This window comes from Chrysochloris asiatica, unplaced genomic scaffold (genome assembly GCF_000296735.1).
Source record: "Chrysochloris asiatica unplaced genomic scaffold, ChrAsi1.0 scaffold00007, whole genome shotgun sequence".
NCBI classification, from domain to species: Eukaryota; Metazoa; Chordata; class Mammalia; order Afrosoricida; family Chrysochloridae; genus Chrysochloris; species Chrysochloris asiatica.
In genome coordinates this window covers 34,670,659-34,698,075 of record NW_006408525.1, presented here as the reverse complement: position 1 = coordinate 34,698,075, position 27,417 = coordinate 34,670,659, and the positions used below count along the sequence as shown (strand labels likewise).

Here is a 27,417-nt window from a genome sequence, read left to right as displayed (position 1 = left end):
GAAAGAGAACGTAGAAAGGGAGACGGAAAAACATCCTGACTAAAAAAAGAACCTATTTCTTTGGAACAAGCTCCTGTGTGATAAAGCAAAGAGCTGTGACTTTTGGGTTACAAACTCCTTTGCTTCTGAAAAGGAAGAGCCAAACAAGAGAGTTTAAAGGCCCAGCAAAATGAAGTTAATCGTTTCGTTTCTCAGTGAGCTGCTGAGCCAAAATGGACAAAACTTGGCCTCAGTGGCTGCTACTCTCCTCACCTTACCTCACATAAGAAACTCAGGTCTTAGACACCTTCAAAGACTTGGCAGAGGCAAGCAACTTATCTCCCAGTCCTGCCCCATCCCTCAGTGCTTCCCAAACTGCCCCAAGGACTGATGTACCAGGACAATCACACACGCCTCCTGAAGGCAACTCATCCACATAACGGAAACACACACCTGCAGCCTGTAAACCAACACAGCCACCTGCAGCTCGGAGGCCAATACTGCTCAGAACTTATATGGCGGGGCTGGAGGGGCAGGGAAGGAGAGGGGTAGTGATGGTGTGGGCAGAGCTCTTTATTGGCTGACCCGGATCCACGAATCTTTTCTAGCTACCTATTTACTTGTCGGTCTGAGATCATCACAGCTGATAAGTCCCAACTCTAACAGGGATCTTGTTCTGAGTTTGTCATATAGACCTTGTACCACGCAAGTAGGACTCTCTCTTCAGAGCACTCAGCCCAAAGGGGGCCAATATTCTACGAGTCACATCACAGTAAAGTAAACAAAGAGCAATGCCTAACTTCAGCTCAGAGGTCATTCTTGCCACTCACTGAAAACAGGAAACGGAATGGCCTGGGGCTTATAGATTTGAGGAAAAAACAGGCTCTGAAATTATGTGCTGAAAATATATGCTCCAATCTCAGCTTTCCTGAAGCTAGTTCCCTCTAAGACCCACTCCAGGCAAGGCAACCAGCCGGTCTACCTCAGCTCCCACACATTGCCAAGGCGCTGAGCAGAGGTACTTCAGGGTGTAGCAGAAGGCAGCCTACGTCTGTTTTGGAGCCCAGAAGGCCCTTGAGAAGAGCCAGGATGAGAAAAGTGATGATGAGTTGGCCGACTTCAGAGCACCAAGGTGGTTTCAGACTCCCGGTCGGGTCCAATCCACTCAAGGCCCAGGGCCAGCTCCAGGCACTGAGGGGAGAGGGCAGTGCCAATCGGGAGGCAAAGGAAACAAGGAAGAAACCAGGGAGAGGTAAAGTCTTCTCATAAAAAAATTAGCCTGGTTGATAAAAAATATACAAAGGTACAATTTGTAAAGACACCAACAGGAGGAAGAAAGACAATCACAATTGGTATCTGTTCCCATTTAAGTGCTGACGGGGACATGGACAAGGACAGGACACACACTGTGTCTGGGGCAGCACACACGCAGACACCGCAGGCAGATGAGGGCAAGCAGAGTCAGTGTCTGATGCTCGCAGACACAACGACGACAGACACACCATATTTTTTTCCACAAATAACACGCACCTTCTACCTTTGCTGGCTAACTGCTCCCTCCTTCCCCCGCCCCCAAGTGTGTTTGTGAGTGCACTATACTCATTTTGTTTCCTTCCTTATGTTGCTGTTAAGTGCCATCAAGTTGGTTCTGACTCATAGTGACCCTGTATAGGGTTTCCAAGGAGCAGTTGGTGAGTTTGAACTGCCGACCTTACGGTTCAAACTGACCTTGTGGTCCAGTGCTTATTCTACAACGCTCCTCCTTCCTCACAGCAACATGTAAAAAAGAAAAGAAAACGGGTCTAGCCACGCTTAGGGAGATAGCTCCCAGTGGGGGAGAGGAGCTGCCATGCTGAAGGCTTGTGATACTTGCAAAAAAAGAGGCTACACAGACATTTTCCTGGAGGAACTAAGAAGAGGAAAGCAGAGGAAATCTTCACCCGCTGCCCTGGGCTGAGGAGGTGCCCCACAGCACTGAGTCCGGCCCAGAAAGCGATGGGGTGACTGGCCAGGAACTCCTAGAGCAGCTTCTGGAAACAGTGGGCACAAAGCAACGAAAGCCATACTGGCCACTGGAAACAGGTTTCTTCTTACTTTGGGGGTGGAGCAGAGGCGGGAACCACACGAGCCCCTGCCTCGCAGGCCTGGTGCCACCAGCACTACACTCTGAGGATCTCCAGGCAGTTGTTGTAGCAGATGGCAATCCAGTCAGGCTGCGTCGATGCCCACTGCACATTATTGATCTCTCCTTCAGCTGTGTAGGCCAGGATAGGGTCCTCGATGGCCCGGGGCATTTGCTGGATGTCCCAGATGAGAGCCTGATGGTCATCCGCTGGGGACAAAGAAGACTAGCAAGTGAGGTGACAATGCAGGCAATGAGGATAATGAACCCTAGGAAGTCCCAGTTTACAAAGCACTTGCTCACCAAAACCCTGGTGTGTTGGGGGGTCTTATTCCAAGACCCCATTTATAAACACGGAAACTGAGGTTCAGAATGTAAAGGCATTGGTCCAAAACCATACAGTCATGCAGCTAGTGGTGTGGGGGCAGAGCCAGGACTCAGATCTGGGCCTCTGACTCCATGCCCCAGGATTCACTGCAACAGGACGGCCACACTATGGTGGGAAGTGCTAGGCAACTTGCCTCTGTAATCAGCAAAGGACAATGGCATCAAAACAGGCCCTCAAAGATGGCACGGCAACCACTTCAAACCCTTGAGGAAAGATCTTTCTCTCTCTAGCTCTCTCTGATGAGTCAATTTAATGTGGAGTTCGTTTTCTTTTTCCTGTTTCATAGATATTTGTCCTTCAACTATATACAGATAGTTGAGATAACATATAGTATGGAAAAGTGTTATTAAAACAATTTCCCCCCTCAAGAAAAGGGCTATGGGAAACACAAGAAGGAAGCTATTCACCTTAAAAATACATTTAAGCCAAATATGCATATATATACATACATATTATGTATGTACATGCTGTTAAGTGCCTGTTGAGTTGGTTTTGACCCATAGCGACCCTGTAAAGGGTTTCTGAGGAGTAACTGGTGAGTTTGAATCACCAACCTTGTGATTCAAACTTTTTGGCAAGTATCACCTCGTGGTTCAAACTGACTTTGCAGTCCAGCACATTAGCCCACAGTGCCACACCAAGACTCTCTCTCTCTATATATATATTGTTGTTGTTAAGTGCCAGTCTAGTCGATTCCAACCCATTGTTGCTGTTATGTGCCATGGAGTCGGTTCTGACTCATAGCGACCCTGTACAGGGTTTCCGAGACCGTAAATCTTTACGGGAGCAGAAAGCCTCATCTTTCTCCCACGAACAGCTGGTACTTTCAAACTGCTGACCTTGCAGTTCCTAGCCCAATTCGTAACCACTACACTACCACAGCTCCTTGATTCCCACCCATAGTGACCCTGTATAGGGTGTCCGAGGAGCAGCTGGTGAGCTTGAACTGCTGACCTTGCAGTTCAAATGGCTTTGCAGTCTGACGCATTAACCCACAGTGCTACACCAGCACTCTTCTCTCTCTCTCTATATATATAAATGAGACTTCTGGAAATATTAGCGTGGCAAGGCTAAGTGTTATTGTTTTCTTTCTCTAGTTTATAAATGATCTGTAATGGAATCATGTTATATTTATAATCAAAATAATAAATCTTGATTTAAAAGGAAAAAGAAATGGAGACAACAGACCTTAGAGCCACAGTGTCCCCCAATTCACTTGCTCACCCTAGAACCCAAAAGGCAGACAAGCTGTGGGCTACACCGTCCTCCTGCTAAGGCTGCCCCGCTTGAGCAAGTGTGCTATCCTCCTTCTGGGATACCCTGTGTCTAAAGAGTTCCCTGGAACGGTTTTAAGTACTCAGCACCTGGACAGCAATACGCTCCTTCTCCTCAGCCCTAAGCCAAGCACTAGCTTCAGCCCCACTACCTTCCACAGGTGTGACTCGAGGCAGGTGCGGCACCCAGGTAGCCAGCAGAGCCAGGCAGAGGCGGCCAGGATAGGACATGGGTCCGCTCTCTGTGAGTCTTGATGGCACCTTTTTTTCCCTCTCTCACCCCCCCCTAACCATATGCCCACCCCCCAAAAAGGGGGCAATGACAGTCAGACCACAGCCTCAGGTATAGAAAAATGCAATAAAAGTCCCCCAACTGCTCTTCCATGACACATGAAGGCATGAGCAGAGGGCCCTGAACATGAATGGAAGCCTAGGTGTGTACGAGAGAGATTCACACATTGGGGTGTGTGTGTGTGTACACACAGGAAAAAGAGAACACTCTGGGGCCAGAGTAGAAGCCTATGTATGTACGAGAAAGAGAGAGTAACATACTGGGGGGTGGGGTGTGTGCATGCACATGTATATGTAGGAAAAGGAACACTCATGTTGTCAGAGGTCACCTAGAGGTCACAGGAGTGAGGCAAAAGTGGACAGAAAAGAGGATGACTTTTACTTTATTTTATGACCTCTGTGAATTTTCATTTTCAATAGGACATTATTTTAGAATAGAACACAGTGGTGACTTAGAACACAGTGGTGACTAGTTCTATGAGGCATTCTTTTTGGTTTGGAAAATACCGTGAAATGGAAATTATAAGTCCCATCCTCCTGGCTGGAGAGGACTATGTGGGCTCTCAAAGTGTCCTAGGGAATAAGGATGGATTATAGTTCTAAGGTGTTAAGAGTGGCTTATCTCTTACCTCCACCCAGCTCTCCCTGACTCCCCCCACCCCCCACCACTCCCAGTCCCCACACACACTGGTGGTTTTACCTGCAGTACAGATGTGGCAAGAGGAATGTGGAGCCCAAGCAATGCCATTGACACATGCTCGGTGGTTATTTAACCTGGCGACAGGTGTGCAGGGAACTCGGACATCCAAGATCACCACCTGCAGAAAGAACAGGTCAAAGGCCAAGGATATTTCAGTGTGTAATGGAAAAACAAAACAAAACAAAACACAACATACTACACAAGGAAAATATTTTTTAAAGGAGAATCTTTCCACTTAGTGTTACTGTCCAAGTCATGTGAGGTACACATGTGAGGAGTTTGGAAGGTCCACTGTGCGTTACTCCCCAAGTGCTATTAGGGACATGTGGTAAGAATTCTGGGTATGCTTAGCTGAGCAAAATGAAGACCCCATTCCCCAGATACAGAATAGGATGTGTAGAAAGTCTGAAGTGCTGGCTTCATGAGAACAAAGTTAATCATGGCATTATTTCCATCTCCACCCACAATTTACCACTTTCATTAAGTGATAGCTGCAGAGGGTCACCATTTCTGCTTGTTGAAGTTGGAAATATCTGCCCAGACTACAGAAGGGGAAACTGCCTGCTCTCTACTCAGAAGCACATATGATTTGAGTGTCCTGATTTTAGCACACTATCTTCAGATAGTGAATCACTTTCTTAGCTCTGGTTCTTTCTCTCTATTAAAGGTTCTTAAGACATATGAGGGGGCTACAAAAAGTGCATGGAAAAATGAAATGAAGAGATAATGGAATTTTTTCCATGACCTTTTAGAAGCCCCTTAGTCCATGTTTTAGACCAGGCTTTCTTAATCTTGGTACTCTTGACATATGGACAGGATCATTCTTTGTTGTGGGGGCCGTCCTGTGCACAGGATGTTTACCAGCCTCTACCCACTAGATATCAAAATGTCTCCACACATTGCTAAATGTACCCCAGTTGAGAATTCCTGGGCTTGTGCTAGCCTGAAGAGGCGGCTCACCTCCATTCCATCCATGGCCATAGTGGCCAGGTAGTTAGGGTCCTGCTTATTCCAGCAGAGACGCAGCAGCGGATGATGCTGTGGGTCTTCATAAATGATGGTGCTATGTTCTAGATGGCGGAGGTCAAACATCCGAACGGAGCCATCAGCGCCCACGGAGGCAAACATGTCCCTGCCACCCCCGGCGCGGCTAAATGCAATGTCATAGACCTGTGAAGGAAGAAGCAGCTTCCGTCAGATTCAGGTTCATCATCCCCTTGCCCTGTAGCAAGGGAACCAGCCAGCTCCAGTTCATTTCAATCCCAGCGCATCACACAGGAGAAAGCAAATGAAATCCAAACGGTATCTGCAGGCACTGGAACCCGAGAGCTCTTGTATCAGCTGACTTTCCAGAATGTAGAGCACCCTGCTCTACAAGTAGGTGGGTTTCTTCCCACATTCCTGATTTCCAAGTCTTCTGCCTCCAATCCCCGTGATAAAATCAGGACACATGCCCCATTGTCCAACTGAGCACAAGTAATTCTGAGTAAGTGTTCTGTCTGTTTGGATTAGAGGCAGGTCCACGACCCTGTGAAGGCTGGCTTCATCTGTGTGAGAGACAGAAGCCCCTCTCCTGTGCTAGTGCTCTTGTGGAGGCCACATTGTTTCTGCTGTCAAACCTGGGCCCGAGACTCACTTGTATGAAAGCAACAATAGTGTAGAATCACCAAGGGCTGAGAGGTTCCTATATTCACAAGTAGGTTTATCTTCACTCTCTTGGTTCTGGGGCATGCTGTTTCTTCTTCCAGATTTTATATTCAAGTGACTCAAGTGAGGTTTGGAATGACTGTTTTCTGCATTTATTATTTGCTGCAAACACGGTACACCTTTAACATCTATGAGAAAACAGGTACAGAGCAACGAAGAGCTGCAGAGAAAGAATGGGACCGAGAAATACAAAGCTAGCGATAAATAAGCAGAAGGAGCTCTGGTAGCGTAGTGGTTATGAGACAGACAGCTAACCTCAAGGTCAGCAGTTCGAAACTACCAGCTGCTTTGCAGGAGAAAGATGAGGCTTTCTGCTCCTGTAAAGATTTACAGCCTCAGAAATCTGTACAGGGTCGCTATGAGTCGGAACTGACTCCATGGCATATCACCACCACCACAAACAAGCAGAGCAAGAGTCAGACACAAACAGAAATAACTGCTGAACAAAGCTTGTCTTCTGGGGCCAAAGATAAGATGACAGGTGGCTTCTCGGGAGACATGACTGAAGCAACAGACTGTGGCTCCGGCCTTCTTGTGGTCCTGCCCTCTCAGGAACACTGCAAATGAGCATGTATTTCTAGTCAACCTTACAAACTCCTTTTCTTCCTGGCTGATGTCGAAGGAATTGCACTGCTCTTCCTGTGGTAGGAATTGGGGGATTTAAAAGAGCACCTTGGTTTGTTGGTTGATTATGTGCCATGGAGTCAGTTCCAATTTGTAGTGACCCTGTATAGGGTTTCCGAAGCTCTAAATCTTTACAGGAGCAGAAAGCCTCATCTTTTTCCCCAAGAATGGCTGGCAGTTTTGATCTGCTGACCTTGAGGTTAGCAGCTCAACTCTTAAACGCAATGGTACACCTCAAAGTGCCAGGCATATTGCAGGTGCGAACAGATTTTCCTATGTGGCAAACCAATGAATATGCAAATGCGGAGCTTTCAGCACTTCCTGCTGTGCATAACCGCCTTGTATTATGATTTTTCACGTCATTTGCAAAGCAGTGGTGGACAGTCTGCCCTCTCACACTGAAGGCACAGAAAGCATCTGAGGAGAGCCGAAACAGCAGAGTGCCCTTACCTCTTTGTCATGGGCGATCAGCTGGGTCTTCACATGACCAGACACAAGGTTCACTCGTCCCAGCACCTGCCCCGTCTCCAGTCCCCAGATGGTACAAGTTGTGTCAATGCTTGAAGTACCTGAAAGCAACCAGTGCACATCAGTGGCTGGTGGGAGGGAGCTTCCCAGGCAGGCTTTCCCCCTTGTGCATACTCATCTGTCCTGCTGAGGAGACAAGAAGCCCACAAACACCTGAGTGTAGGGAGAGTACTGAGAGACTCACAAAAATAGTCAAGCATTCAATCTGCTCAACTGAGACTTTCTGCGTGGAGACCAAGGTGTACACACATGGAAAGCTCAGCTCCCTTAGAGGAGTTAACAGCCACCATGGCCTATTCAGCCTGCTATTCTCCACTTGGTCCTGTCTAGGATGATTCCCGTACTTCAGGTCAGTGGTTATAACACATCTCCCCTGACTTCCTTACCTAAAAGATAAGGATCCACCTCATTCCAGTCGAAGGAGGTCAGAGGAGCACAGAAGTCAGAGTTCTTGTTATTGTTTAGCAGACATTCCAGCCTGGTCTCTGTTTCACCAACCTGAAGAAACAACATTTACAAGGTCAGGCAGGCATATCCTCACAGAAGGTCTTTAAAGCGCTGTCTAGGTTGTATTTCAGTTAACTGAATACATGCGAGGGCTGGAAGTGGAGGTGGTGGTGTGTTGCCGTTGTCAAGTTGGTTCCGACTCACAGCTACCCCATATAGGATTTCTCAGCAGTAGCTGGTAGGTTTGAACCACTGACCTTGTGGTTAGCAGTCCAGTGCTCATCCTATAGCACCATCCCAGGCGGTATGAATAGGAAATCCTGAGGAATACCCTGAATGCTGCTCCTTTCAAACCTTTGCCTCTGCCCAACGCTCCCCCCATATTTCCATCCCCAAATCTATAGAAGAGCTCTCATCTCGCCCACCCTGGACTCTATGCTCCTTGCCTGTCTGGACATGACACTCACATATTATTAGAATCAGTGGCTCAGGATTTTGTTTAATTTGTTCAAAAACATCTTGGCTACAAACAGAAGAAGTCTCAAAATTCCCACCCCTATGGTGGACTATCATTGGGGTTCACTGGGCCCCTGGTTCCCGGGTGACTCTGCAACCAGCAGCATGATTCCAAAGAACCTGGGCGAGACGCACTAGAAAATCTGCTGAGCCAAACCAGGTCAGTGCAGGTACACCACCACTTGTTCTACTGGGCTGCCTTTGACCCCGGTCCCCTCTTCACGACACCAGGAACACTGAGAAAGCCCAATGGTCTGGTTGCTGACCAGGCTTACCCGCCACACACGCAGATAGTCGCCACTTGTTGCCAGGAGGTCTGGATAGACACCTTTTGTGTCTGGGATCCACATGAGCTTTGTGGTGGGGTACGGATGGTCAAAGGTGTTTCGGCAAATAAACTCTGAACTCTCTTCATCTAAGCCAACAAGCTGGACCTGAAACATAACAAAGTTGAGCCACATAAACATTTTGTTTCCCTGGATAGTATCAAATACAGTTGATTCTCATCATTTATGATGGTTATTTTTAATAGAAACAGTGTGAACACTGGATTAGTAAATATTGAGCTGCTGCTACTTAGGGAAAATACAGGGTTAGGTTCCTTCAAGCTGGTCCTAATGTCAAGCGATCAATACATAACCTTGTTTTGTATATGAAAGATACCTTATTTAATATACACACATATTTCTTGCAAATAATTAAAACACTAGCAAAAAAAAGACAAATGCTTTCCTAGCCTAGGGTCACGATTACATATTTCTTTGGCTTTTAGTCTCACAACAATACTGTCCACCGTGGTGATGTTGTTTTAACTGGTCATCATCTCATGAATCCACAAATCTCTTGCATCACTATGCCTTTATATATACACACTAACTCCTTAAGATAAAGTCTATTAGATGCTGTTTAGTCAGTTCCAACTCCTAGAGACCCCATACACAAATGACCAAAACACTGCCCCGGTCCCGGGCCTTCCTCACAATTGTTATGTTACTGTGTCAATCCATCTCACAGAGGGTCTTCCTCTTCTTTGCTGACCCTTGACTTTGACCAAGCATGATGTCCTTTACAGGGAGAAGGGATATGTTACTGAAATCATGTATCTCTTACGGCTTCTACACACATTTTTATAACATCCACTCAGGACCATTAAATGGAAAAACATACCATCATCCAGAGCGCCCAGTTTATTAGGACAAACTGTGAAAGGATAACCAAATCAAAGGCTGCAAGAGCTTCTGACAGACTTCTAGTACCCTGAAGAAAGTACAGAGTTTCTGTGGAATACCGTAGGGTATGCCTAATTCTTCTACACATCATCCTGAATCTGGATGAAGGACTACAGATAGGGGTGCGTTCATAGTACATACTATGGTTAAGAAAGATGCCAGATAAAATCTCACATATCACACAGGAAAGTAATCTTTGTTGTCCAGTGTAGTGTGCATTTCTCTGACCCCAAATTCATCTCTTTCCAAAACGGGTTGTTTTTATCAACAATTCAAGATTCCACACTCATGTAAGAAAGTCCTGTTCCACCTGGATGCAAGTTTCACTTCTAAATTCTTCATGTGTTTTCACAGACCTGTGCTCCATCCTCAGCTAAAATGACAACATATAGTTGTATCAAATTGCCAATTGATTTCTTAATTTTTGTTCATATACTCAGATGTTTAAATTTAATAACCAAAGAAAATGTAGCTCTTTGTGAATATTCATTCATGTAAAACAACAGGTGAAGTCTGCCATGAACCTCATCTGCAATTCTACTTTCTGGTCCCCAAACCACTGTTTGATGCTTATCTTTCCAAACATTTATACACACATGCATGGTGTTAAGTACCATTGAGTCAGCTCCAACTCATAGCGACCCCACATAGGGTTTCCGAGGTTATGAATCTTTGCAGGAGCAAAAGCCTCATCTTTCTTCCATGGGATGACTTGAGGGCTCAAACTGCCAACCATGTAGATTGCAGGACAGTGCTTATCCTATGGAGTCACATCGCTCCTCTGCATGTGCATGCTGCTGTTAAGTGCTTGTCAAGTCAGTTCCGACTCACAGTGACCCTGTGTAGGGTTTCCGAGGAGCAGCTGGTCAGTTTGAATTGCTGACCTTGTGGTTCAAATCAATTTTTCAGTCCAGTGCATTAACACACAGCGTCACACCAGAACTTAAGAAATATATTACATATGTGTTTCTGTATAAATGTACACACACAGACACATATACATAAACATACTTAGAACATACAATTTATTCTGCAACATGCTTTTTCTTAATAGATCTTACTGTGTCAATACAAAAAAGTATTACTGTTATTCAGATCAGTATGCTATTATTAATGCCCATCAGACTGAGCAGAGAGAGGCCTGCCTGAGGCTGTCCTGATTGGAAGAACTGCCCTGAATATTCTGACCCTGAATTGTAAATTGTTAACTTCCCTAATAAACCCCCAAACCAGAGTATGGTGTTTAAGTTCTGTGTGGCCATTGCAATGAGGTTTCCAACCCAGCTGAGTAGAGTGCTGTGGGAAGGATGGTTTGGTGCCACCTTTTCACACCAATTATGCTTAAGTTGTTGCTGTTAGGTGTCATTGAGTTGGTTCTGACTCATAGTGACCCTCTGCACAACAGAAACAAACTGTCCAGTCATGCACCATTCTCACAACTGTTAATGTTTGAACCCATCATTGCTGCCACTGCGTCAACCCTTCTTGTTAAAGGCATTCCTCTTTTTCACTGACCCTTCAGTCTTCCAAGCATGATTTTCTGCTCCAGGGACTGGTTGGTGCTTTCTGACAACAAGTCCAAAGAAGACAGACGAAGCATTCTGGCAGTAATTTTTCCCAAGGCAGATGTGCTTTTTCTTTGGGCAGTCCATGGTACTTTCAATATTCGACTCCAACACCATAATTCAAATGCATTGATTCTTTTAAGGTCTTCCTTATTAACTGTCCAACTTTTACATGCACATGAGGCAACTAACTATACCATCATAGAGTCCTGGTGTGAGCACTGTAGGATAGGCAATGGACCACAGGTAGGTTGAAACCGCAAGGTCAGCAGTTCAACCTTACCACTCATGCCTCGGGAACCCTATATAAAATCGCTATGAGTCGGAAACGACTTGATGGCACTTACTAATAACAACAAAAATACCATGGCTTGGTTCAGCTTCACCTTAGTCCTCAAAGTGACATATTTTGCTCTTTAATACTTTAAAGAGGTCTTCTGCAACAGATTTGCCTAGTGCAACAGGTCATTTAATTTCTTGATTCCTGTTTCCATGAGCAATGATTGTGGATCTAAATAAAATGGAATCTTTGGCAATTTCAATCTTTTCTCCATTTGTCATGATATTTATTGGTCCAGTTGTGAAGATTTTTGCCGTCTTGACATTGAGGTGCAATTCAATTTTAAGGCTGTGGTCTCTGATCTTCATCAGTAAGTTATTTCAAGTTCCTTTGCTTCCAGCAAACAAGGTTGTATTATCATACTGTGGGTTGTTAATGAGTCTTCCTCCAATTCTGATGCCACAGTCCTCTTCATATCCAGTTTCTTGGATAAGATTGAATAAGAATGAGGTACAACCCTGAAACACACCTTTCCAGATGATTTTAAATCATTGAGTACCCACTTATACTGTTTCAAAGACTGCCTCTTGATCTATGTTCTTCATAAGTACAATTAAGTGGTCTGGAATACCCATTCTTTGCTATGTTATCCATAGCTTGTCATGATCCACACAGTTGAAAGGCTTTAGCATAGTCAATAAAGCACAAGTAAACGTCTTTCTGATGATATTCTCTGCTTTTAGCCAAAATCCACCTGATGTCAGCAATGATATCCCTTATCCTACGTTCTCTTCTGAGTCCAGTTTGAATTTGTTGATGTACTGTTGCAGTTGTTTTTGAGTTATCTTCAGCAAAACTTGAATATGATATATTGCCCAATGACTTCTACATTCCACTGGTTCAACTCTCCTTAGAACAGGCACAAATAGGTAGCTGTCTTCCAAATTTTCTGGCATAGATGAGTGAGTTCCTACATGCTGTATTAGTTTGTTGAAACGTTTCCATTTCTATCCCATCAATTCCTGGTGTCTTGTCTTTCACCAAGGCCTTCAGTGCAGCTTGGACTTCTTCCTTCAGTATCATTGGTTCTTGATCATATGCTACCTCTTGACATGGTTGAATATAAGCCAATTCTTTTTGGTACAGTGACTCTGTATTTCTTCTACCTTCTTTCGATGCTTTCTGCATCATTCAATATTTTGCCCTTAGAATCCTTCAGTACTGCAAGTTAAGGTTTGAATTTTTTTCCCTTCAGTTCTTTCAGCCTGAGAAATGCTGAGTATGTTCTTCCCTTTTGGTTTTCTAACTCCAGCTCTTTGTGCCACTTGACTTTGTCTTCTCGAGATGCCCTTTGAAAGTTTCTGTTCAGCTCCTTTTACTTCATTTCTCCAGTCGCTTAGTTTCTCTATGCCCAAGGGAAAGCTTCAGAGTCTCTTCTGACATTCATTTTGGTCTTTTCTTCCTTTCCTGTCTTCTTAATGGCTTTTGGCTTTCTTTACGCATGATGTTCTTGATGTCATGCCACAATTCCTCTTTCAATTATTAGTGTCCAATGTATCAAGTCTATTTCTGAGATGGTCTCTAACTCAGGTGGGATATACTCAAGGTCATATTTTGGCTCTTGTGGACTTGTTTTAATTTTCTTCAGCTTTTGCCTGAGTTTACATATGAGCAGCTGATGGTCTGTCCCACAGACCTGGCCTGGTTTAGGCTGATGATATGGAGCTTTTCCATCGTCTTTTCCTGCAGATACAGTTGATTTGATTCCTGTGTAGTCCATCTGGTGAGGTCCATGTCTATGGTTCCCTTTAATGTTGATGGAAAAAAGTACTTGCAATGAATAATTCATTGGTCTTGCAAAATTCTATCATGTAATCTCTAACATCATTTTTATCTCCAAGATCATATTTTCTAGTTCAACTAGTTCTTTGTTTCCAATTTTTGCATTCCAATCACCAATAATTATTAATGAATCTTGATTGCATGCCTGATCAATTTCAGACAAAGAAGTGGTAGGATTTTTCAATTTCTTCATCATTGGCATTAGTGGTTGAATTTGAATAATAATATTAAGTGGTTTTCCTGGTAGGAATAGATGCTACCCTATCACAGGCAGCACTATATGTTAAGACAGATCTTGAGATGATGCTTTTTTTTACACGATGAATGCAAGGCCACTCTTCTTCAACTTGTAATTCCCAACACAGAAAACCAAATGATTGTCTGATTCAAAACAGCCAGTTCTGGTTCTTTCAGCTCATTGCCTAGGACACTGATCTTCACACATTCCATTTCATTTCTGACAACTTTCAATTTTTCCAGATTCATACTGTGCATATTCTATGTTCCAATTATTAATGGATGTTAGCAGTTGTTTTTCTCATTTTGAGTTATGCCCTATCAGCAAATGAAAGTTCTGAAAGTTTTGTCCCATCCATGTCATTAAGATCAACTCTATTTTGAGGAGGCAGCTCTTCCCCCGTTGTATTCTGAGTGCCTTCCAATCTTAGGGGCTCATCTTCGGGCACTTCATTTGAAAATGTTTTGCTGCTATTCATAAGGTTTTCAGTGGCTAACCATTCATAAGTGGTCTGCCTCTCCTTCTTCCTAGTCCATCTTGGTTTGGAAGCTCCACTGAAACTTGTCCATTAAGGGTGACCCTGCTGATATTTAAAATACTGGTGGCATAGCTTCCAGCATCACAGCTACACACAAGCCACCACAGTTTGACAAAATGCCTAAGTCTGATTTCTTTGTTTTCTATCCCTATTGTTTTCTTTCTAATTGTTTTTCAACCTTGTATCTCTGGAGCAATTTTTTTAAGTTCTTTGAATTTTTGGAGATATGACATTATGTCTAACCATAATTTTCAACTGTGTACACTTTTTTTCTAGTGTGGGTAATTTATCAGCCAATTGGTTCCCATTTCTTCCCTCCTGATTTATAATCTTTTTACAGCTACTGTTTTAGTCCCTTTCAAATAAGGCAAGTACCTCCTGGATGACCTGAAGGAGGTTACTGTGGGAGATGGGAGAGAGGCCAAGCTGGCAGAAACACATGAAGCCATTGCATCTCCCCAGCCAAGCTGCTCACAGTTCAATCTCTCTTCCAACTTCCCTCACTGAATGCTTCCAGAAAAGGTGGCACAGCAGTGTGTCTTCTTAGACAGCTTAGTTCACCTCCTGCCCAAATTGTCAAACCGTGCCAGGGGACTCACCTGCTGCCAGATGCATGCACCCTCTTCCCACTGGCCCAATCAAGGACTGTTGATTTTACCCATCAAAAATGTGTCACCTATTCTGGAGACCTACCCTTTTTTGATTTAGAATCTGTAGTCATAGATGTCCTTTCTTGACACTGTATACCAATTTGACTAAAAAAAAAAACAAAAAAACAAACAAAACTTTTTATTATTTTTGGTGAAAGTTTATACAGAAATGTAGGTTCCCATTTGACAAATTCCACACAAATTAGTCACTTTTGTTCTACTTTCTACAACGTATCAATGTTCTCTTTAATTGCATTCTGGTTGTTCTGTTTCTAGTATTCTAGTTTCCCTGCTCCCTTATCTTCCCACTTGCTATAGAGTCATTGTTGAACTTTTGGTCTCATATAGATGTTTTCTTTTTATGCTAATTTTATCTTCATTATATTACCATCCTTCCCCATGTGCTGCAGGAACATAAGGACAATAAAGACAATCAAATCTTACTTAATCATCTTATTTTTGATATTTAGGTTACTCCTCTGCCTCTGTCTCCATAATTTTCCCTGACCTTTTGCTAAAGATTTATTTCTCACCCCCACTGTCTTTCTATAACTATATACAATACTCTAATCCACATGTGAAACAAGTGTCCTCAAGGGAAAAGGAGGCACTCTGGTGGTGCAGTGGTTAAGCACTTGGCTGCTCACCAAAAGGTTGGCAGTTCAAACTTAACAGTAGATCTGTGGGAGAAAGATGTGGCAGTCTGCTTCCAGAAAGCCTTGGAAACCCTATGTGGCAGTTCTACTCTGTCCTACAGGGTTGCTGTGAGTTGGAGTTGACACAACAAAAACAACAACAACAAAAAGAAAAGAGGAGCCCAGGTATTACAACAGGTAAGTACTCAGCTGCTAATGGAAAGCCTGAACTATCCTAGAGGCTCCAAGAGAGAAGCGAACTGGTGAGCTGCTCCTGTGAAGACTAGAAGCTAGGAAACACTCTGGGACAGCACTACTCTGTCACGTGGGGTCCTGGGAGTTGGAATGAAGCGGATGGCACCTAATCTTGGTGGGCAACAAGTTAAGTTAATGAAGAAAACAGCTCAGGAGGATAAAACTAGCTGTGTAACTCAAACATGCAATCAATGCCACTGACTTCTTCATGTAGAAATGGCTGAATTGGTGTAGACTTTGCTGTGTATACCTTCAACAACAACAAAAACACTTGGAGGTTTGAGTTCACCCAGAGGTGCCTCAGAAGAAAGGTTTGGAGATCTCCTTCCAAAAAAACCAGCCCCTGAAAATCCAAGGAGCACAGTCATACTCTGAAAAACATGGGGACACCATGAGTGGGACTCTACCCAACAAACATTATTCCTCCCGCCCTTGCTTCCTTTCTTCTTGTGTGGTGGTGTTGGAGAGAGCCAGGAGAAAGGCATTCTGGGCAGAAGAAACAATGTGTGTCCAGTGTCGTATGGTCAGGGCTGTTGTTGTTAGTGCCATCGAGTCGTTTCGGACCCATAGTGACGCTGTTGTATAGGGCTTCCAAGCAGTGGCTGGCGGTTCAAACGACTTTGCAGTCCAGCACATTGCTCACAGTGCCACAGCAGGACCCTTATGCCCATGGTTAGGGCAGGGGGTGGAAAAGCCAGGGCCAGGGATGCTATACCCATTTCTACTGTCATCAAGTCAACTATGACTCATAGCCACCCTACATAGGATTCCTAAGACTCTAAATATTTATGGGAGTGGACAGCCTCAGCTTTCTGCTGAAGACAGGCTGGTGGATTTGAACTACCGATCCTGCAATACTTAGCCCACAGCAACACCAGGGTCCCTTCTCAAGACCACAGATATTGTCAAAGCTCAAGAGACAAACAAGAATCGCTGTGTCTAAGCCAGGTAGAACAAGAGCAAATGGGCTTAAACTAGCACACTATAGTCACTTTGGACTCCGAGTATGGCGCTGTAGGATCAGCGCTGGACTGCAAACCACAAGGTCAGCAGTTCAAGCCCACCTGCTGCTCATTGGAAACCCCATGCAGGGTCACTATGAGTCAGCGACTTAACAGCACTGAACAACAACAAAGTCAGAGGTAGTTTCTCTTACTTAGGCCACAAAATGGGTTGGTCAAAAGGGATCAAAGGAATTCCTTCCCCAGGGTCTTTAAAACCTATACCCAATGATAACCTTCCAGAGGTCACTTTCTGACCGAAGGTCCCTATTCTCCTGTGGCTAATACAAAGTCAAATCTACCAACCAAACCAAACAGATGCTGTCTAGTCCACTCTGACTCAGGGCGTTCTATATTCCAAGTCCAACTACAGTAATGATGATGATGATGAAGCTGGGTGGCTCAGTAATAGAATTCTTGCCTTCCATAAAGGAGGCCTGGGTTCAATTCCTGACCAATGCTCCTCATGTGTAGCCACCATCCATTTGCCAATAAAAACTTGAATGTTGCTGTGAGGTTTAGCAGTTTTCAGTAGCACTTCCAGACTAGGAAGAAAGGCCTGGCTATCTACCCCTTCCTCCCTCACAATAACAAAAACTAAACAAAAAAATAGCCAATATAAACCCTATGGGTCACAATTGTATAGTCGTCAACCAATCATGAGAATAACCCAGGACCAGTCATGTTTCATTCTGTCGTCTGGGAACCAACTTAATAGCAGCTAACAACAAAACCAGTTATTACGTTGAAATACCTAGCATTTCTATATTGCTTATTATATGTCGGCAGAATTCCTCAACCCTCTAAGCTAGAAGTACATATTACTCATTTTTCTCATTGTACAGGTGAGGAACTGAAGCACATGCTAACTGGTGGAGGTCACACACAGTGAGAAAGGGCAGTAATAGAGTTTTTTTCAAGGGTGAACCTGGATGGAAGAACCACTGTTAAGAGCATGTAGATGCACAGAGATCTGATTCTGACCCCTAGTCAGCAGATCTCAAAGTAACTCCAGGGCTGTGTTCTTGGAGCACCACCCAGACCACCTGCTTCTGAATCACCATGGTCACAGCGGTGGTTGTGTGCCACCGAGTTGGTTCTGACTCATAACGACCCTGTACAGGGTTTCCAAGGCTGTAAATCTTTACGGGAGCAGAAAGCCTCATCTTTCTCCTGTGGAGCGGCTGGTAGTTTTGAACTGCTAACCTTGAAGTTAGCAGCCCGACTCATAACCACTATGCTACAAGAGCTCCATAGTGTATGCTAACTTCAAGGGTAGGAGCCCAGGAACATGCAAACCTCATATTCCCACCTGCTTGAAATGTAGAGAACCACTGCGGCTGAGATCACACATAAAACTGCCAGGAGACACATCTACCTAGAACAGGGCTTCAAAAGTTCATGGAATAATGCCTTGATCTTTTCAGTACATTTCTCCACGAACTTTTTGAAGCCCCCTTATATAGTTGCCAGAATCTGTTTCCTTACTCAGCAATGAGATTCCCAAATGCATTCCAATGCCACCACACCTGGAAGTCACGCTGTTCTTGCTAGGTTAGCAGATTTCATTCCATCACACAACTAGAATGATTTTACTACAGGAAAACAGTTATAAAACACAATCTACAAAATTATAATGATGCTTTCTTATTATCAATGTCTACACACACACACACACACACACACACACACACACAAGCTAGTTTTGAGCTGCTTCTTCAATGTCTATATCCATTGGTTTGTCCTCTGCTGGCAAACACCATCCACCGCAAGCAGGAGTCAAAAGTCTGAAAATTCCAACCAACTAATTTTTAAATTTCCCTAGGTGAAGTCAGCTACCACTGTAGCCCAAGGACCCATGCTTTCCAGTGGAATTTACTGTCCTTAGGCACAGATCCTCTACAGCAAGGGCTCTTAACTTTGGAGACGGGACAGGAGAAGGGTCCATAAACTCGGATTGGAAAATTTTATTTTCACTACTCTGTAGATGAAAATTACCATTTCTTTCCTTTACAAATGGAGGCAGTCACCCAGAGCAGCATTACCAGTGTTTGTAACTTTGTCACCAGCAGAAAGCACTAATATCTTGTACATCACATTTGTTAAATGTATTACGAAAAGCTGTTTACCCTCATTACTATTTCAAAATTACGGTAACAAGTACACTCTTGTTAAGTGCTGTCATGTCAGTTCCAACTCATAGCAACTCTATACGGGGTTTCTGAGGAGTGGCTGGGGGGTTAGAATTGCCCATCCCGTGGTTAGCAATCCATTGCTTATCCTACAGTGCCACACCAGATGATATAATTTAATGAGTTAATTTTTAAAGTAAACGTTACTATATCACCAGTTTTCAAAGAAGTTTTGATAGCCATAGTTCATGGAGTCTTTAAAGGCTGGTTTTTGGAGACAGATTGCTGAACTACAATAGCTAATGTTTTGGTGAGCAGCTGGGCGCATTAACTGTTTGTTCCACTCAGGGACTCAGAGTTAAAATAAAGTAAACTGCTTATTCTGTTACTACTGGGATTACTGGTTTGCAGTGTGGCACTGTGGGATAATGCACTAGATCGCAAGGTTGGTTTGAACTGCAAGGTCGGCAGTTTAAACTCACCAGTAGGTCCCTCAGAAACCCTATACAAGGTTGATATGGGTAGGAACCAACTCAATGGCATTTAACAACAACTACAGGCACACAGTCTGTGGACCTGACACAAAGGAGGTGCTCCATACAGTCTCTGAATGAAAGGACAAACTTGGGGGCACAGATGTCCAACACCAACAACTCCACAGATTCCACTGGTAGCCTGAGACTCAGCTTTCCCTCTTAGAAACGGAACTACGGCTGCCTGCCCAAATAGTCCCTGGAAAACCCTGCATGAAAACAAAATGATCAATTTGTGTGAAAGACATATTTTACCTTTTTATCTAAAAAAACAAAAACAAAAAAACATGTATCCTTAAACAATGGGGAATTCAGTGGCTCCAGAGGATCAGCACATGGTCAAGGGTTCAAGCCCACCAGCCACTTTCTTGGAAGAAAGAGGAAGCTTTCTGCTCCTGCAAAGATTTATGGAAACCCCCTGCAGGTTGCTTTGAGTCGGAACAATTCGATGGCACCTAACAACAACCACCCTTACACAGTCAGTTGTTCAAGTGGTTTTAATTTTACTAATGTGGTTTCCATGTCCGTGCTTTACATTCCATTCCCAGCTCTGCCATCTGCTATGCTCCACGAGGAATAAAAAGGAAATAAAGCTGTGTCTCATTCAGGACTCTGCTTTCTGTGAGCAATGGGGAGACTTCAAGAGCAGTTGGTACTTCTTGGGGTTTGTAAATTGTGCATATGCACTCTCTGGGCAATGAAAACACCATTGTTTTTCAACATTTTCTCAACGGGGACTCCAATGCAATTAAGACCTACTCTAGAGAAACAGGTGTGCTCCTGAAAAACTATGCACAAAAGAAACAAACATTTCAAATGCTTTTTACATGATCACCACATGTAAAAAAAAGAGCCCCTTTTCTACAACAGACAGTGGGTCAGAAATCATAAAATTGCCCGGTGCAATGGCCCCCATCTAGTTAATGACCAGACCGTAGGTCTGTCACTATCCACACAACTTCAGTCTCTTGGGGTTCCTGGTTCAGGCCGAAGTACCAGCCAAGGCTTTTAGGTGCTCTGATCCCATCAATCACAGTTTTTACTCCAATACAAGGAAGAACTTAAAGGATAAAGGAAAGAAAATTCCTTATTCAACCACTTCTGAAAATAAATACATGCGGCAAAAGGAGTCCTGGTAACATAGTGGATTACAAGCTGGGCTGCTAACCGAAAGGTCATTAGTTCGAATCCATCAGCTGCTCTGCGGAAGAAAGAGGAAGGCTTTCTGCTCCGGTAAAGATTTACAGCTTCAGAAATTCTACGCAGGGTCGCTATGAGTCGGAAGCGACTCAGAGGCACACAACCACCATCAACAACAGTGCAAAAGCTTCCCTAATTCCCTGTGCTTCCACAAAGCCTCTCAAATTGATGGATAACCAGAAAGACTTCCCATTCAAGGGTACCCATCCGTATCAGCATGAAAGGAGCCAAGAACAGGTAAGGCAAAGTGTCGTCCTCTTTCCAGGAAACACAGACCGAGTCTTCTAAAAAAAGATCGCTCTGGAACGAATGGTTGGTTATCAGGCAGCAAGGCATTGGCACTCCTGGCAGAAAGCTTGGGGCGCTATGGATACTATCTGGGGGCGGGAGGAGGGGGCGGGAAGTCTGTGCAAGAAACAGCTCTAATGGAAATCTAGTGTGGTCAGAATGAACGACCACCAGCAGCGCCTGCATTATCCCTCACGGGCCATCACTTCCTCCCATTCTTTCCCCCCCCCCCCCAAATTGAAGCAATGCGGCAGGAGGGGAGGGGGATGAGAGTCATCAGTGGCGTAGTTTTGGGGTGCAAACTCGGGTGTCACGTCTGTTTCGGCCACGAAATAGTTGCCTAGCGCTGCAAGTCACCACACTGTGCCTCAGTTTCCCTATCAGTAAAATGGGGGTAACTCCAGTGGAGGGTACCCAGGAATGCCGCCAGGATTCAATGAGACAACGAGTGCAAACCCCTCAGCCCCGGGCCAGACGCACAGGAGCCGCTCGCGAACGCTACGGCAGGTCCGCAGGAGGGCTGTGGGGGCTGGGTCCCGAGCCCCTGCCCGGCCCACCTTGTTGTTGTACTCTTCCACGAAGCTGCCCAGGGCCAGGCGAAAGCGCTTGTCGGGCCGCACACTCCAGTTCATGGCGTAGACCGTCCAGGGCGCTTCATACTTGTAGATCTCCTTCCGTTTGCCGTGCAGGGACATGGTGGCGGCGGCAGGGCCGCAGTGCGGGCCGGGTCGGGGTGCGAGTCCGGCGGGGAGCCGAGCCTGGGACCGAGGGGTCTGAAGGGAGGCGGGGCGGGCAGAGACAGCCTAGCCCGGAAGCGGGGCCGCGGCGACAGACAACGGCTTCAAGCCCGACCCCTAGTTTCAAACGAGCTTCGGCACCGACAACCACCACCTTCCGTTTGGGACACCGCCCCGCCCTCTCGGAACGGAAGCCACGCGACAGCCACAGCATCGCCAGCCGTTGGCTGTCTGACACGTCCTTCTGAACAATTCCTTCGCCTCATTGGTAATTGTGCCCAGGTTTTTAAAAACCTCTTCGCTATTGGTGTACGCTTTTGTCACTCCAGCTTCTCGCCCCGCCCAGTTTCTGGTCCAAAGGTCATTGGCTAACAAAGATGTCAATCAGAGAGATAACGGTGCAGTGCTAGTGAATCGGGGGCATGAGTGGCATAGAGGCTACTTTGCTGGGCAGCAGGCCTCCAAGTTCTAGGCCAGCTCTCTGAGAATGAACCTCTTGCGTGACCTGTTCTGACCTCCCCTCTGCAGCTCATATTCTGAGCGGCCTTTCTCCATGCTGTCAAGTAAAATTAAAATTCTGCCTTAATGATGAGCCCTGCGGCCTGGTAGCCTGGCCTGCGCTAAACGGGAGACACCACCAGCCTTTCCCACTCGTCCCAACGCCCCTTTGGACCCCGGCAGTTGCTCTCCAGTGTCCCAAGGGCAGACCACGCCAGCTTCGGTGCGGCCTTTCCTGGCTTTCCTACCCATTCCTGAAAAGTCCCGAGTTTTCACGTTGGTCTTCCATTAGGCGCTGATTTTCTGTCGGTTCTCTTGCCCTTCCCGCAGCGCATCCCCAGGCATATGTTAATGAACCCCTAATTGTATTCGTGCTAAATTTGAAATCCAGAAAATGCAGGACTAAATTCGGGTAACAACTTTTTACACTTTACATGGTTTTCAGTTCTTTGTTTTCAACAAAATCGAAGGATTGTATTGAATTGTTAAGATAATATCCACCAGCTCCTTCGCAGAAAGATTTACGGCCTGGGAAACCCTATACAGAGTCACTGTGAGTCCCAACGGACTCAACAGCACACAACTACCACCACCACCACCCTCATTAACTACAAATTTCAGTGATCACTGTGATTTTTAACATGCAACTTGATAAGTGAAAACGTTTTTTAAAAGTCCCTTCCAGATCCATCTATTATGTAACATAGCACTGGACAGCTAACCACCAGGGAAAAGATGAGGCATTCTGTTCCCATAAAGATTTATAGCCTCGGAAATCCTATACAGGGTCGTTATGAGTTGGAATCAACTCTACAGCATTTAACAAATTAAGGGGGGGGGGGAGAGGAAAAATACAAAATTTGCTTATTTTTGTTTTATTCTAACAACAAATTATATTCATCCACAGATAAATGAACTAATTGGGGGGGAAATCTCTTTAAGAGATGCGTTTCCAATAAAATTTTAATTCTTATAAAAATGTGAATATATATTTATGTTGTTTTAAATAACTCCATGGTGTGGTGCAAGGAGCTCTGGTAGAGTAATGATTACGAATCGGGCTGTGAACCACAAGGTCAGCAGTTCGAAACTACCAGCTGTTCTGTGGGAGAAAGATGAGGCTTTCTGCTCCCATAAAGATTTACAGCCTCAGAAACCCTGTACAGGGTCGCTATGAGTCAGAACTGACTCCCCGGCACATAACCGCCACCACCATAGTGTGGTGCTGTAGGATAAGTACTGGATTGCTAACTGCAAGGTCGGTGGTTTAAACCCACCAGCCACACCTTGGAAACCCTATACAGGGACACAGTGAGTCAGAAGAACCAACTGTCATGATGAACAATGACACAAGTTAACCCACAATTCCGCTGCACAACGGATGGTGGGTTTGAACAATCAACCTTTTGTTAGCAGTCCAGTGCTTATCATACTACAGCTCCTGTTTAGTAAGGTTATAAAATTTAATTAATAAATTTCAATTTTTATATAGATTGTGTTGCAAACAGGTATGATAGGGTGCTCAATGATAGTCTTTGAGGCTTGAAAATAAATTACACATAGAATAAAACTGGGGGAAGGAATTAAGAGTTTGAAGAGAAAAAGGAATAATGTTATAGAAAGGTTGTTCATGTGTTTTAAAAATGGATGGTTGTTGTTGTTAAGAGCAGTTGAATCGGGTCCAATTCATAGCGACCTTGTTTAGGGTTTCCAAGGAGCGACTGGTGACTTTGCATCGCCCACCTTGCGGTTCAAACTGACCTTTTGATTCAGTGCACTATCCTGCAGCCCCACACCAGGATTCCAAAATGGATGGTTTGTTGTTAAGTGCCATCGAGTCGATTCCGACCCATAGGGACCCTGTATAGGGTTTCCAAAGAGCAGCTGGTGAGCTTGAACTACTGACCTTGCAGTTCAAACAACTTTGCAGTCTGACGCATCAGCCCTCAGCACCATATCTCAAGTCACTATGCTAGTTGCATTAAAATAGATCAACAATAAGGAGGGATGAAACAGTTTTATAGTATCAATATTTCCAACACGGTGCAAAATAAATTCTTTGCAACAGCTTAAATTTATCCATGAAACATATCAGATGTCAATTTAAAAAGACATCAAATTTCCTTTAGCAAGTATGTGCCCAAAATGACTGAAAACCAGTGACCAGGACAACAGCTCATTTCCGTGGAGTGGTTCACTGCACAGACAGTCAAACCAGATTATCCGGGTTTTAATTCTTTTGTTAGGAGTCATCAAATCAATTCCGACTCATAACAGGACAGAGCAGAACTGCTCCACAACTTTTCTAGGCTGTAATCTTTATAGGAGCAGATCACCAGGCCTTTCTTCCGGGAGGCAGCTGGATGAATTCTGAGAACTCACCTAGCTGCCCCATGGGTGCGCACCTAACTGATGTGCCAGCAGGTCTCCTTAGGTTGAAATTATGTCTTCCTTTTCCTACTGTATTGGGTAAGATTCTTTTTATCTTGAATCCCAGTCTAATTTATACATACAAGTGTACATAGTTTTACAACATGAACACACACACTCCTGCAAGCAACACTTGGATCAGGAAACAAAACAACAGCAGTCTCCCAGAAGTCCCCCTTATGTTCAGGGTATATTTCTTAGTCTCTCTCTGCTACTGATTCCACATCTCTAAAATGAGGATAATCATACCAACCCCATAAGGTTATTGGGAAAATTAGCTGCATGAATATCTTCTGAGAAGTCAGCGTGGTGCCCAGCACAGTGTAAGTGCCATGGAGTGTTGGCTGTTGTCATGATTCCAGATGGCCTCCAAGTCACACCTCTCTGCTTCCCTTCACCCTACCTGCTTATGAGCCCCACGCTCTGGGAGCTCCTGGGCTTGGAGCCACCTTCAGGTTCCATCCAGCTCTTTGTGAGAAGGGCTTGGGAAAGACCTCAGCCATTGGGGTTGACACACAGTTAAAGACCCGATGACCTTCAGGTAAGTTACAGACCTGGCTCAATGTGACATGTGCCGACTTTATTAGCTGTGTGACACTCCATTGCCCAGGAGGGGATCAAAGATCATCAGAGAACTGTCAAGGGGTGAAGTGGCTGAGGGCTGAAGCTCTGTTGTGAACTGGCATGTCTACCACAGACCACAACTTTACCACTGCTCGCTCCTGGGCCATGAGGCAGGGGCTGGTTCTAGGCTGGGAGGTAATATCCTGCCCAGCCCAGAGCAAGGTTCTCCAACAGAAGACCAGAAACTTCTCTTTACCTCACTGACCTCTCAGTCCTGTAAGCTAACAGCATGGGGAAGCCACCTCCCGCTATCCCCTCATTCTCCATCAAGCTTTCTGTTTAAATAGAGTCCTGAAGGAGACTGGGAAAAGTTCTGAGTCTCTCAGCATACCCTCTTGGATCACATGGGTGAGCAGTTTGAAAAATAGAGTCCTGAAGGAGACTGGGAAAAGTTCTGAGTCTCTCAGCATACCCTCTTGGATCACATGGGTGAGCAGTTTGAAGCTACTCTGGAAGAATAGTTTTCAGAGGCCCATTTTTGGGGCTGTTTCCCCAGGATCCTTGACTCGCACCTTACCTGCCTGCAGTCTCTTCAAGGTGCCTTTCATCTTGGGGTTCAATGGCTCTAATGACCTTCAAGTCCTGGATCTGAGCCATATCTTTGACACCCCATTTGCTTGGGGACGGATCCAAGGTGTTCTGGGAGAGAGGAGAAGCGGGCACCACAGACGAGTCCCTGTACCCCCTTGGGACACACAGGTGAAGCCAAGGGTGACAGGAGTCCCCGGGACTCTTCCTGCTCCAGGGCTGGTGTGAGAGGTTCGTCCACTGCCACAGCCAGGTAATGCATCCTGGAAGTCCTGTACCTCTGCCTACGTTGGTCCAACTCATCATAGCTTAGGGCCTGGGAGGGGCAAGAAAGGCTGGAAGTGTGGGGAGCCCCCCAGGCCAGGCTATGGGGCAGTCCACCCTGATTTCAGAGGTGGGCTCTGGTGAGAGTTCCTTCGCAGTTGGGATTCCTGTTCCCTTTGCCCCAACTATGGGGTCTGGGGTCACTTTCTGGTCTTTGCCTCTGTCCCTGTCCAGGCTGCCCCATCATGATTCAAACTATAAAGGGTACAACGAAAGCCACGGCTGCTCTCGGAGCACAGAGGCTCTGAGCCTGAAGCCACTTTGGAACCAGTTAGGGGTGGGGGAAGGCATGCAGTTACCTACAGGAAAGCACCTGGGGGTCCCCTTACCTGCTCACCTGTGCAGGAGGTGGACTGTCCGGGGGTAGTCTGGGCCCGGGACTTGGAGACCTTGAAGCTTCAGGAAACAAGGCCAGGCCCTTCGGGACTGAGGCTCCCAGGATGGAGCTGGTATGGCCCGGTGGGAGGGGTTGCTGAAGAAGCATCCGGATGTGACCGAGGTCTGAGGCCATTTGGGACTCCAGCCTGCCAGATGGAGGCTGGTGGTCAGAGTCAGCGTGGATGAGAACAGTTCAGGGCTGGGTGCAGCTCTCAATTTGGGGGCCTGTAGGGTAAACAGTGGACTACGGAACCACAATGCTGGTGGTTCGAACCCAACAGAAGTGCCTCAAAAGAAGATGAAGCTTTCTGCTCCCATACAGATTTGCGGCGTTGGAGATCCTATCCAGGGTCCCTATGAATCAAAACCAACTCAACAGCACCTAACTACCACAACACTGGTCTGGCAGTCTGGAGCTAAGCTGAAGCTGTTGCCATGCTAGGCTCTGTAGCCCTGCCCTAACTCCCCGAAGGACGTGGTGGATTCATATATAAACAGTGACCAGGCACCATGCACACACTGTTTGGATTTCATATTGAAATTCTGACGGGGGTATTCTGAGCATCCCCACTTCACAAAAAAGTTAGTCACCTACTCTCTAGCTGGTGCATTGCAGAGCCAGAATTTGAACCCAGGACTGTCCTCCAAAGTCCTGCCATCTACAAGCCATGACCCTTTCCAAGGTTGCACCACCATCCCTCAAAAAAGCTTCCTTGGCACACTCTAGGGTTTCCTAGGGGCAAGTATCTAAGGAATTGTGCTTGGTGACATGTTGTTCAGTGCCGCAGAGTCAGTTCCAACTCATAGCGACCCTGTATAGGGTTTCCGAGGAGTGGCTTATGGGTTTGAACTGCTGACCATGTGGTTCACAGTGTGATGCTGATCCTACAGTGCCACATCAGAACTCTGTTTAGTGAAATAGGGATGGGGATGCCT

At 45.4% G+C, this 27,417-nt stretch overlaps 1 protein-coding gene across 1 annotated transcript; it reads right to left on the bottom strand.

Moving 5' to 3' along the window:
* Positions 1-1,882: 1,882 nt before the first annotated feature.
* DCAF7 (DDB1 and CUL4 associated factor 7) lies at positions 1,883-21,720 on the bottom strand. Its single transcript, XM_006833566.1, has 7 exons — positions 21,520-21,720; positions 8,852-9,010; positions 8,000-8,111; positions 7,536-7,654; positions 5,715-5,924; positions 4,755-4,872; positions 1,883-2,311 (listed from the first exon to the last, which is right to left on the bottom strand). Exons 1-7 carry the CDS (start codon positions 21,655-21,657, stop codon positions 2,139-2,141), a joined length of 1,029 nt encoding a protein of 342 aa, XP_006833629.1. The 5' UTR covers positions 21,658-21,720; the 3' UTR covers positions 1,883-2,138.
* Between the last annotated feature and the right edge of the window lie 5,697 nt (positions 21,721-27,417).